Genomic DNA, 13,018 nt, shown 5'->3' with positions numbered 1-13,018 from the left:
ATACTGTATGAAGATGTCATGAAACCAATTCAGAGAGAGAAGAATGCTTTCTGTTCTCATCCTGGATGGCTGAACACACTTGCTCCCATCTTCAGCTGCTGCGCTAAATGACGGGAAGGAACAAGTTTTTGCGACTGATGAAAGCTTTGGTGAAAAGCATTCCTGCTTTAGGCTAAACCAGACATGCCCAAAGTCCATTTTGGGCCTAACCTGGTCCTGTGGCAGTTTATGTATTGGTGTTAAATCCTAAAAAAGGGTCGACCCTCACGCATGTTCACTTCATCAAATCTGGCCCTCTTTGAAAAAAGTTTGGGCACCGCTGGTAAACGTTGCCCAGTATTCCACCAAGCAAATGCTTGTTTGCATGTTTCATCATCTCCAGGGCTCAAGGGAACTAAAGCAGCTTGCAGATGTAATCTTAGAGCCTCTGTCTGTGTTCTTTGATAATTCTTGTAGAAAAGGTGAGGTCCCTGTGGCCTGGAGGCAAGCAAATGTCCCCATCTTCAAAAGGGGGCGGGGATAAGACTCGGGTAACTATCAACAAGTCAGCTTGACATTGATACCAGGAAAGGTCCTAGAACAGGTAATTAAACAGTTTGTAAGCACTTACAAAGTGATTCTGTGAATACCAAGACCAGGCACTGGTTTCTCAGAAACAGGTCATGCCAGGTGAATCTCATTTCTTTTTTTGATAGAGTTACAAGCTTGGTGGACCAGGGGAACACTGGGAATGGAGTGTATATTGATTTCAGTAAGGCTTTTGACAAAGTCCCCCATGATATTATTGCAGAGAAACTTGTAAAATGTGGGCCGGGTGAGGTTACTTTTAGTTGGATTTGTGCGTGGTTGACAGACCAAACCCAAAGAGTGTTTACGAATGGTTCTTCATCCTCCTGAGAAACGGCGACAAATGGAATTTGTCACAGGGTTCTGTCCTGGACCCATTTTTGTTCGACATCTTTATAAACAACTTGGGTGAAGGAATTGAGGGGATGCCCATCAGATTTGCAGATGATACCAGAAATTTGCAAAAAATAAGTTTCACTCTGTAAAATGAGACGCCCTATCAAACCAACAGCTTCAAGTTACAAGCAAGGAGATTCCAATTAGACATCAGGAAAAACTTTCTGAATGTAAGATCTGTTTGACAGTGAAACACTCCTATGAGAGGTGGCAGACTCTCCTTCCTTGGAGGTTTTCAAGCAGAGGTTGGAAGGCTATGTGTCATGGTTGCTTCAGAGTTGAACTAGATGAGCAGGTCCCTTTCAACTCTACAATTCTATGATCTTTAATGATTAGAACCTCCCCACAATGACTTCAATATAGAAATGAGGCACCATAGATAATACAGTGGTACCTCGGGTTATAGACGCTTCAGGTTACAGACTCCGCTAACCCAGAAATAGTACCTCGGGTTAAGAACTTTGCTTCAGGATGAGAACAAATCGCGCGGTGGCAGCGCGGCAGCAGCAGGAGGCCCCATTCGCTAAAGTGGTACCTCAGCTTAAGAAGAGTTTCAGGTTAAGAACGAACCTCCGGAATGAATTAAGTTCTTAACCCAAGATACCACTATACACTGGACTGAGCTTTCACACCTCGCATTAATTCAGGTCGCAGTGATCTTCAATGAAGTCGGTTTTCACATTCACCTGCCAGTTACCTAGTGCTTCATAACCAAGTGGTACAGATGATTTCACCATGGTAATGGTCCTAAGTGGCTATATTCCTGAAAATGATTGTGTTCTACATTGCTTTATGGTGTCCCTCAATGAATAGAACATGGTTGGGTATTAATTACAGCAAGCCTCTTTCATATTGGGCTGTTAACATTTTTACTGATCCTACTTCTGCATCTTTAAAAGCAGAAAAGAAGTACAGTAGGTGAAACTCATCACTTCCCATCTTTGTGGCTGGAAAAGCGTTGCCTATTAAACTTTTATGTGCCAGTCTGCAGTTAAATGCACAGGAGCAGAGCCAGTAAAAAGCTGCCAAGTTTAGTTTCTTAAGATCAGAAAAACAAACTTATCCAAGAGATGTATATGCTGTATAACCAGTAATATATTTTTAGTGTGATCTAGCATTTCCCCAATCCCCAGTCCCCTTCAATACCCCAGTCAGGCAAAAAACATACATATACAATGTAGGATTGATTTCAGTATTCCCTGTACTCATAAAGCCCATTTATTTCTCTTGCAGCAACTTCTCATAAACTGATGTCAGGATTAGGCTTAAATATATTTATGCAATGGGAGTTACTTGCAAGCAGCCGTGCTATAATCAGTTCTTTGGATGTGAAACAGCATCTACACGTCTCAAAATTATAATAATCCCTAGATTGTTAAAAACTACTTTGTACTTGGATTTTTGAGCTACTTCTACACACAAAAAAGAAGATTGGATGACCTGGAATTGTTCCAAGTAATAAAGGTAATGATTTAAAATGTTAGAGTGTTTTATGAACTGTTAATGGATTTGACCCAAGATATTATACTTTCTGTTACTATTATAGCGATCAGTCCTAATATTACTCATGAAATAAAAGTTACATATGAAAGCCCCATTTTCACATACTTAAAGCTTTGCTCTACTTTATTTTTCCACTGGGGCTGTCCTTCATGATTAATAATCCAAAAAGGATTATGATTTTCCCATTGAAGAAAACCATTGTCTTATACTAGTTTATAAAAGGAAGGAGAAGGAATGTTTGCCCCAGTTTTCAAATTATCTATGTCCTGCAAGTTTTCTATTTTAAATAAGGAAGTGACACAGGCATCATGTATTATCACCCATTGCTCTGTTAATCACTCCATTTCCAACTTTCTCACAGAAAAAGATGTGCCTCATCAAACAGACCTTCCTATGAGTGCATTGGACAGAAGCCAGGCTATTTATTGTCTCACCTTCATCTCCATTATCAGATGGCCAAGTAGGGACGCGGGTGGCGCTGTGGGTTAAACCACAAAGCCTAGGACTTGCCGATCAGAAGGTTGGCGGTTCGAATCCCCACAACGGGGTGAGCTCCCGTTGCTTGGTCCCTGTTCCTGCCAACCTAGCAGTTCGAAAGCACATCAGAGTGCAAGTAGATAAATAGGTACCGCTCCGGCGGGAAGGTAAACGGCGTTTCCGTGCGCTGCTCTGGTTCGCCAGAAGCGGCTTTGTCATGCTGATCAAATGACCTGGAAGCTGTCCGCTGGCTCCCTCAGCCAATAAAGCGAGATGAGCGCCACAACCCCAGAGTCAGTCACGACTGGACCTAGTGGTCAGGGGTCCTTTTACCTTTACCTTTATGGCCAAGTGTGGGCAAATGGTTTGAAAGACCTGTCATGTTGGAACTGCTTGATTTTCTTCTCCCTGTCTGATAGAATTGCCCTGACAAAAATGACAGTTGCGCCTAAGTAAACCTAACCTTTTTAAAGTTTTTCCCACAGAAATTCCTACCAGTATTTCAAATTCTGGCAAGCTAGACTGGAAACTTTTGTATTTTCCTGTAGAAGGTCATAGACCTTCAAGGTTCTAAGGTATAGAAAACTGAAGGATGGAGATTGGGGAATTCTCTTATTGAAATTATTCTATGACGCTTACCAACTTTGGCATATGCTATCCTGTATTAATCACTCAAGAGACAGACAATGGGTACAGACAGAGCATTCTTTATTGCAACAATCCAACCCACAACACACTCAATTAATAAAAAAAAGAAATTGACAGTTTAAAAGTGCGGACAATACACTGAAAACAATTTTGAAGGCCAGGAAGCATAGAAAGGAAACCTTAATGTTGAGTAATCTCCCTGTTATTCCTGATATATGAACATCACAATTCTATTCAAAGGACATAGGGTAACAATAAAAGAAAACCATTTGGACGAGCCTCAAGACTTTTATATAAATGCTAAACCAATTCCCAGGGATGCTGACTGGACTGATGTGGTAGCAAAAGTCAGCAAATTTATCTGACAAAAGCATAGTCTTCAACAAGGCACTAGGGATTTCACACCATTTGAAAACGTATGTCTCAATCTAGGTGAACAAGAGAAGGGGTTAATATCTAATTTGCACAGTCTGTTAGATAAACTGGACACAGGATTTTAAAATGCCTTTAAACAGTTGTGGGAATTAGATTGGAAGTCAGCTGGGTATCTCAGATGAATGTTCGGTTCCTATGTGGGGTAAATTGCCTTACAAAACCACTTTGGCTAAAAGAAATGCGTTTGAAAATAATACAAAAATGGTACCTAACACTGGTGAAAATTGCAAGAATGGGTAAGTCTCACCTGCCGGGGGTGAGGCAGGGAAGGTGCAGAATTTAATAGCTCATGGGTGGCGTTGTGGGTTAAACCACAGAGCCTAGGGCTTGACGATCAGAAGGTTGGCAGTTCGAATCCCCGCCACGGGGTGAGCTCCCGTTGCTTGGTTCCTGCTCCTGCTCACCTAGCAGTTCGAAAGCACGTCAAAGTGCAAGTAGATAAATAGGTACCGCTCCGGCGGGAAGGTAAACAGCGTTTCTGTGTGCTGCTCTGGTTTGCCAGAAGCAGCTTAGTCATGCTGGCCACATGACCCGGAAGCTGTATGCCAGCTCCCTCGGCCAACAAAGGGAGATGAGCGCCGCAACCCCAGAGTCGGCCACGACTGGACCTAATGATCAGGGGTCCCTTTACCTTTTAACACATATGGAGTGGTGTCAGAGCCACCCGTCTGGTCCCAGCTCACAAGAGACCCAACTCCAATCCGGTTTATTTACAGAAAGTCTTTATTGAAGATCATGGTTGCATTTACATTCCATCTTTGTGACTCTACGTCTGTAACGTTAGACCGCTGAAGTACCCTCTGAATCTGTACCGCCTCGGCACCAATTTAAGAGGCTTGTGCTGGACCACCTCTTCCTCTCTTTCCTTTTCCGCAGGGTCTTTCTGCCCCCCTGGGTTCCCCCTCGCCGGGACTCGCCCGAGGCTGAATCCTCTGACGCCTTCGCCCCCCTCCTTCTCGCTTTGGGGCCGGGCTCCTCCCCAGGGCTCTCCTCACTTCCGCGCGCCTCTACATTTGAACTTGGCGCGCGTACGTTGCTTCTGACCTTTCTCTCGACCGCTACACTGCTCCCGGTGCTACTCTCCACCCCTTCCGGCTGAGCGTCCTGCTCCGATCTCCTCCCCCTGTCTCCTTCTCGCTCTGCTCCCTCTGACACACTGGTAACTCCACCCCCTTCACTCCGTTCCGGCTGAGAAGCCGGCTCCTGTGTCCAACTCCTACTGGGGCTTCTCCCTTCGCTCCCCTGCTCCTCACTGCTTCCCCCTTGGCCTCCCTTTGGTCTGACCAGGGGGGCTCCCTTCTGGGAGTCCTCTGACTCACTGGACAGACTCATGGACGACCTTTGGTCATCGTCATCCTCCTCCTCATCTCTCTGGGATTCTTCCCCCTCGCTCTCTGTCTCCTCCCCCATCTGCTCTTCTCTCCCTGAAACCCTGACAAGTGGGATTGCAACAGGGTGGCAAGATTTTGGACAGAAGTGTTTCAGGACGTTGCTAAAATTCTGAGAAAGTCTGCAAACACCCCCCCCCCCGAAACAGCTTTGCTAAGTATATTTGATGGAGATGATCAATATTTATTGTATGAACACTTAACTGGCTATTTACTAACAGCATTGGGGATAGTGGCTGCTAGAGGTTGAAAGAATGCCATGAGTCCATTTCAGTGGAGATAATCCCTTCTCAAACTAGCTTATTTATTTCATGCCTTTCATATTAGGTGAATTGTGGTGAGGGGTGGCTATGTTTTGGTTGGGCTTATTGTGAATTCTTGTCTTTCTGTTCATATATGTAAAATTTAATAATAATTTTTAAAAGCGTGACGGGAAAAAAGCACCTGGACAGTGAAAGACAAAAGTGTAATGAAATGAAATATGGCAAGAACATTGGCCCAGAAAATGTGACAGAAGAAAGATCAGATTTAAAGTTTATGACCAAAGCTGTCCCAACACAGCCATGCTTCTAGAACAGGAGTAGGGGATCCATCTATTAGCACATGCACACCATACGTTTAAAGCCTGTTCCCTGCACATTTAAACTGCATGACTCTCCACCCCAAATCCTGGGAACCGTAGTTCTCCATTTCGGAACTACAATTCCCAGCGCCCTTAACAAATTATAGTTCTCAGGATTCTTTGGGATGTGCTTTAAATGTGTGTTGAATGTTAAGGCATGGTTCTGCCACCGCTTAGAGATTTCCTTATAACCAACCATTATATAAATTTTGTTTAACAACAACTGTCTAGCTAAAGCAAAATTTGGCTGGCAGCGATTATGGGGTGGGGCGAATGGTAGCTGGTTTTGACCTATAAATCCATAAACGGCTCAGGACCGCAATACCTCTTTCCATATGAACCTCCCCGGTCCCTGAGTTCATCTTCTCTGGCCCTCCTTCATGTGTCTCCTCCTCGAGAGGTCCGGAGGGTGGCAACACGAGAACAGGCCTTCTCTGCAGTGGCTCCCCTTCTGTAGAATGCTCTCCCCAGGGAAGTTAGCTTGGTGCCTTCATTATACACCTTTAGGCACCAGGCAAAAACGTTCCTTTTTAACCAGGCCTTTAGTTAATTTGATTGACATCCTATGCCCTTTTAAAATGTGAGGGGGTTTTTTGGGGGGGAGTGTTATAGGGTTGTTGTTGTTTTTATTTTGATTATGTATTTTGTGGTTATATACCGTATTTTTTCGTCTATAAGACGCCCCCAAGAAAACACCTCTCAGGACTACCTGTGTATAAGACAAGCCCCAATTTTAAACCTAATTTTTTGGTTAAAAAAACCAAGTCTTATACACGGAAAAATACGGTAGTTTTTATTTTATTCTGTGAACGGCCCTGAGACCTGTGGGTATAGGACAGTATATATATTTAATAATAATAATAATAATAATAATAATAATAATAATAATAATAATAATTGAGCATGTTCCTACAATATAGTTTCATCCACCGAACTCCTCCCCGTCTTTCTGTTTGTGATGTCACATTGCTCTTGTGATGTCTGGAATTCATAGCAAGGGCTGGAAAAAGCCTCTGGCACAGAAAGAGAAACAAACATGTTTGCTGTGCTCCACTGGGTGGTAGCTACATTCCTAACAAACCTTTTTGAACAAGAAAAGAGGAATAAATATGCCTGTGAAGACCTCTCTTCCGAACTTGCTGCCACTTCCCACGAACCAGAAAGCAAGCAAGAGAATCTTCAGTTCAGGCACTAGGTGGGTGACAAGATCTAAGCTGAACTTGCCACCGCTGGTCATCTATCAGAAATTAAGCAGCTGCGATAAGGAGGAAGACATATGTCAGGTGTTCCAAAAGCTTTCCGCACTTTGTGGCAACTTGCAAGACCCTCTGAGAGAGCTGCTTCTTCGGTGTGCTTATGAAGACCAGGAAAAAAGTACGTGCAGACTATTTTTTTTTAAAAAAAAGAATATTTATTGAAGTTTTCAAAAAATTATATAACATAAAAGCAACAAAAAAAAGAAAAAGAAAACATAGATGACAATAAGATAAACATACATACAAAACAAATAACAGGTATAATTTCAATCCCTTATAGTCGTATAACTTACTTTCCCGACCTCCTCATACCTCCCCTCTCTGTATTCCAGTCTCTAATCAAGCCAATTCAGCAAATCCTTCCCCTAATTTCTGATTTAATTTTTAATCTTTCTTTTCTTAATACATAATCATTACAGCTAGAAACCCCTTAATTTCTAAGTCAACATCGTTCTAACATTCAATAATCTTGCAATGTTTCTTAAGATAGTCCTTAAATTTCTTCCAATCTTCTTCCGCCGTCTCTTTTCCCTGGTCACGGATTCTGCCAGTCATTTCTGCCAGTCCCATATAGTCTATAACCTTCATCTGCCATTCTTCCACGGTGGGTAATTCTTGTGTCTTCCACGTGCAGACTATATTTGGCATCACTGGAAATAAGAGTTGCTGGTCCTAATGTCCGTACGCCAGGCTGTTTTTAAGGGAAAAGGTTAAGGAGTGGGTATAAAGAAGAGGAATATGAAAATATTTACTGAAATGAAAATTTGGAGATATATAACTGTCAGTATTACTAAAATGGGAACAGAGATTGACAGTGTTTAAATAGCCTTTGGACAGGAAAGGTACAGCTATGCTGGTAGGAAGCTTAGAACTAAACAATATTTATTACCTAAATACGAGACCTTTAGGTTGAAGGGGATGCATGCCACAGGCAAATATTATTAAACCACATTTCCACATATTAATATAGCAATTATGTGGCTGGTTCAGAAAATGAACGCCTTGAGTCACAATTTCTTAGCAGCTACAGCCTGAAACGGTGTGTCTGCTCTTTCACAAGGCAGAGGATAACGAAGGCCAGAAATGGCTTTAATAGTACTTTGCAGAAGATTAAAGAAGTGTCTGAAGTGGGATAAAGAAAGGATTGTATTTCAATAAAATTAATCCTCCCTAGATAAAGAAAACTTTGACACTGTCCATCTGGAAAAAAATCAATTCATTATTTTGGGAGACAGGCATGTTTCATTTGCTGGAGACTTTAAGAGGTAAAATATAGAAGGCGGGGGGGGGATGAAAAGAGATTGAAAACGAAATCTCGCATATTCCTGGACAGAAAAACAAATAACGAGAAGCATTCAAGCTGTGCAGCTTTGATTTAAACAATGTTCATGGTAGCTTGATATGATAATTCCTTCCCCATTATGATATTTGTTAAGTTAAAAGATATATTGCCTTCTCATCCCTCCCCAATATAAAATATGCACCACCTCTAAAAGTAGTATCACATCATTATAAGCATTTGCTACCCTAAGACAATGGTCTTGTCTATTTTTGCTTCCCTGGAAGTAAGTGCCACTGAAATCAATATTTTTGGGTAAATTTCCATAAGAGTCAACTGTAAATCATTTTACCCAATAACAGTGCTAGATGCTTCTTTCACATTTATAATAGGTGCTCTTTAAAATTTAAAACAGTTTAAAAATACAAAAACCATACAATTTAATGACAACTTACAATGAAACAGAATTTTACTGCAAAGCCTGCATAAACCTACTGCCACAGTTCAGTGCAGTTGTGCAATGAAAGTCAAACGAACCCCATGAATGAGGTAGAAAACAGTTTAATTTGAATTCATCATCTGCTTTGTGGGCCATAAGGAAGGGTCAAATGCAGGCTATCAACTATAGCATCCAAGTCAGTACAGATCCAATCAATTTTACAAGCATAGTGCTGAGCAAATTGTTCACAGTGGGCAGTTGAGTAGTCTAAATCAGGCTTCCTTAACCTGTGCCCTCCAGATGTTTTGAGACTACAATTCCCATCATCCCTGACCACTGGTCCTGCTAGCTAGGGATCATGGGAGTTATAGGCAAAAAACATCTGGAGGGCCGAGGTTGAAGAAGCCTGGTCTAAATTCTGTGGGCCAGAGTGTAAAAGACCCCTGACCACTTGAAACAGCTCTGTTGGACAGCTCCTTGCTGATGCAATGGAGGCAGAGAAAAAGAAGAGTTTGGATTTGATATCCCACTTTATTACTACCCAAAGGAGTCTCAAAGCGGCTAACATTCTCCTTTCCCTTCCTCCCCCACAACAAACACTCTGTGAGGTGAGTGGGGCTGAGAGACTTCAAAGAAGTGTGACTAGCCCAAGGTCACCCAGCAGCTGCATGTGGAGGAGCGGAGACGTGAACCCGGTTCCCCAGATTACGAGTCTGTCTCTCTTAACCACTATACCACACTGGCTTTCATGCCCTACACTGCCATGGAATGGGTATTCAAAGAAACTCTGTCCTGTATTCGGCCGCACTCCTAAGTTTTCCACCAACATCACTTTAGTTGCTGTCTCATGGGTTTCATTGTCATCAGTTCCCCACAGAACCAGGAAGCCTGGTTTGGCTCCACTTCATGAGAGGGGATGCTCAGGAGAGATAGTGTCCATAGTCACAGTCAGGCATAGCCAAACTTTGCCCTCCAGATGTTTTTAGAACTACAATTCCCATCACCCCTGACCACTGGTCCTGTTAGCTAGGGATGATGGGAGTTGTAGTCCCAAAACATCTGAAGGGCCAAGTTTGGCCATGCCTGGCCACAGTCATTTCTCCATTCCAGAGATCCACTAGGGCTTCAACAGAATCACCTGCCGAGGCAACAGGATTGCTCCCCATGAGCAATCAGGAAGTCATCTGGATCCCTCAGCCTCCTGGAGTGGATCATCTTAATCGGTCCCCCATCACTGCAGAGGCTCTTGAGTTCTAGCAAGTGTAAACCCCACCAGGTAGTGTGATCTGACCATGACAAAAGAACTATAGAAAGTTCCTCCACTCGTAAGACCACCACTGTCCAAACCAGTGAGGAAAACCAAGTCCAGAGTGTGCCCTGCAGCATGGGTAGGGTCAAAAATTACTTGGGACAGACCCATGGTTGTCAGGGCTGACATGAAATCCTGAGCCACTCCTGACAAGGGAGCCCCAGCATGAATGTTAAAGTCCTCCAGCACAGACCTGTGGATAAACTGGGGAGTGCCAGCAACATGGTGCTCCTGAAGAAATATCTGATTATGGAACAGATGGCTAGTGCACTGTTGCAACTAATGACAAAGATGGTTGTGCCCGAGTATTTTGGGAGCTAGCCCTATATCCAGTCTGATCTGTAGGGAGGCAAGGATGTATGGGAGACCTTCTTCTGCCCGCATTATCGTTGGAAGGCCACCTCTGTCATTTGATAAATCTTGCATGGGGACAATCTATGGGAAGCCAAAATGATCAAAATGAACTTCTGCAAAGAGGTCCTTCTATTCAATGTCTACATCCACTGTTGCCAGTCAGGAGCTGGAAGGAAGATAAACTGCTGGACCAGAAGATCAACCTCTGGTATCTCCCAACACCATGTGATCTGCTGGAAGGTCTGGGGGTTCAGAGACCATTCTCCCTGATCAGATGAAGTTAGTTGCTGTTAAAGGTACAGCAGCAGGAGAAGTAAAATAAAATAAAAATGCAACAAACCCCATTCTAATACTGTATACTTAAAGCAATAAACCATTCTTGTTTTCCACCCCTCCCTCTTCAGGTTACAAGGTCTCCTACTTTGACACGTTCGAAACAGCTAGCGACCTACTGCAAGGAGCATACTGTTCACCAGAGCCAGATCACATGCCCCTAACAAAAAGATTTCTTTCCAACAAGATTGCCAAGGAACATAAAGCCTTTGGGGTGTACAGACATGATGCTCCACTGGCAACCATAATTGCAAGGTAGGATATTATACAAAAGTGTTTCTTTTTTCTTTTTGAATGCATCTATTGTATAACTTCTTTTTTGTTTAGGGATACTTCTATCCTCTACTTTCTTTTTGTGGGGGAAATGTTCCCCACCCCAAATCTCTAATAATATAGGTGCACTCACTTTCTAGCTAGAAAGCCCATCCCATTGCATAAACAAAAAGGTTTCCCTGTCACCAGATCTCCTGATGCCGAGACTGCAATGGAAAGGTGACTGTATCACCACTGCCTGCTTCCCCCTTGGAACAGAACAATGAAATTATTCCAGGATTATTTTCCTATATGGACACAGTTTATTCTCATTTTGCTTCTTCTCCAGTGAACAAAGGCTATGTTGATACAGGGTTTATAAACACATAACATCTATCAGTATACCAAGAGGTGTTTATGGCTTTAACTGTCTGGAAGACATACGCAACAAGGCGATGGAGTTCCGATTTTTTAATGGTTGGGACATAAAGACAAGGAATTTCTCCAAGCATTTGCATGTCAGTAGGATCGCACCTGAAAACGAACACTGTTGCACTAATGCAATGGAAAGCACAAACCCTTTTTAAAAAAGACGAGACTGCTGATCAGCTATTTAGCAAGGAAAGAGTAAGGGAGTCAAATCTAGCCCCATTCCCTTCTTGACCAGCTTCTCTATCTGCAGCTTGTTCTCCAGCTAGAAATAAGTAAGAAAAATAAGCTAGGGTTTGTGGCAGATGGGTGCCACATGCTCCAGTGCCATCCCTGAAGGACAGGCCCATAGCAGTAGTTGCCCTGATCTGTTTCTCTCTCGATGTTGCCTCCGGCATATGTGTCACTGAGAGCAAGGGGGGTTGGATTCCCACTGCTGTATGGTGGTCTCCCTGGGAGGAGGAGGAACAGCCAGCGGAATTCCAAATCTCTTGTACAACTTCAGCCTCTCTCTCCTCCTGCTCTCCCAGGCAATTTAACAACTAATAAAGGGTAAAGGGACCCCTGACCATTAGGTCCAGTCACGGATGACTCTGGGGTTGGGGCCGCTTTATTGGCCGAGGGAGCCAGCATTTGTCCGCAGACAGCTTCTGGGTCATGTGCCCAGCATGATTATGCCGCTTCTGGCGAACTAGAGCAGCGCACGGAAACGCTGTTCACCTTCCCGCCAGAGCGGTACCTATTTATCTACTTGCACTTCGTGCTTTCGAACTGCTAGGTTGGCAGGAGCAGGGACCGTGCAACAGGAGCTCACTCTGTTGCGGGGATTTGAACTGCCGACCTTCTGATTGGCAAGCCCAAGGCTCAGTGGTTTAACCCACAGCGCCACCCACGTCCCTTTAACAACTAGTAGCATTGTCCAAACAAGAGAGGGCTTCCAGCCCTTGAGTGTGTCCCAAAACCAATGCGACCCATAAATCCAATTGAGCAGCTTATTCTAAGGAGCACATGCAATAGGGAAAGGAGAAGAAATCGCATGCGTGCAGATCAAAAGGTATTGCACTAGGCAACACATAACAGAACACACCTGACTCTCAATAGTTGCCTCGGGCACTGGCAGCTAGTGGCATCATCGCCAGATGAGGGGCTCAAGAGGGACAACTGTTACGGGGACCCTATTGATATTTAAGGCCTCTTGTGCCCAGATGGCTTTGAGTGACAGGTTGCTAAATCCAGCCAATCCGATGATGGCCACGTATTTCAGGGAAGGAATCATAACACCTTTGGGAAATTGAGAGATGAAGTTGTGGTCCAAGTGCTTCATCAGCAAC

The 13,018-nt window shown here is 43.5% G+C and overlaps 1 protein-coding gene across 3 annotated transcripts in view; it reads left to right on the top strand.

The window, feature by feature from the left end:
- Positions 1-6,983: 6,983 nt before the first annotated feature.
- LOC309373796 (testis expressed protein 56-like) overlaps positions 6,984-13,018 on the top strand; it is a gene marked incomplete at its 3' end in the record, with an annotated part of 31,176 nt that continues 25,141 nt past the window's right edge. The window contains exons 1-2 of one of the 3 annotated variants that reach the window (XM_081918333.1): positions 6,984-7,410; positions 11,078-11,261. In XM_081918333.1, coding sequence (XP_081774459.1) covers positions 7,146-7,410; positions 11,078-11,261 — 449 coding nt within the window. In that variant the 5' untranslated portion in view covers positions 6,984-7,145. The remainder of the gene's footprint in view (positions 7,411-11,077; positions 11,262-13,018) is intronic. The other 2 variants (XM_081918334.1, XM_081918332.1) reach the window with 2 other exon arrangements.

Source organism: Podarcis melisellensis, assembly GCF_964234715.1.
Source record: "Podarcis melisellensis genome assembly, chromosome: 7".
In the NCBI taxonomy this organism is placed as follows: Eukaryota; Metazoa; Chordata; class Lepidosauria; order Squamata; family Lacertidae; genus Podarcis; species Podarcis melisellensis.
This window is presented reverse-complemented; position numbering and strand designations above follow the sequence as displayed.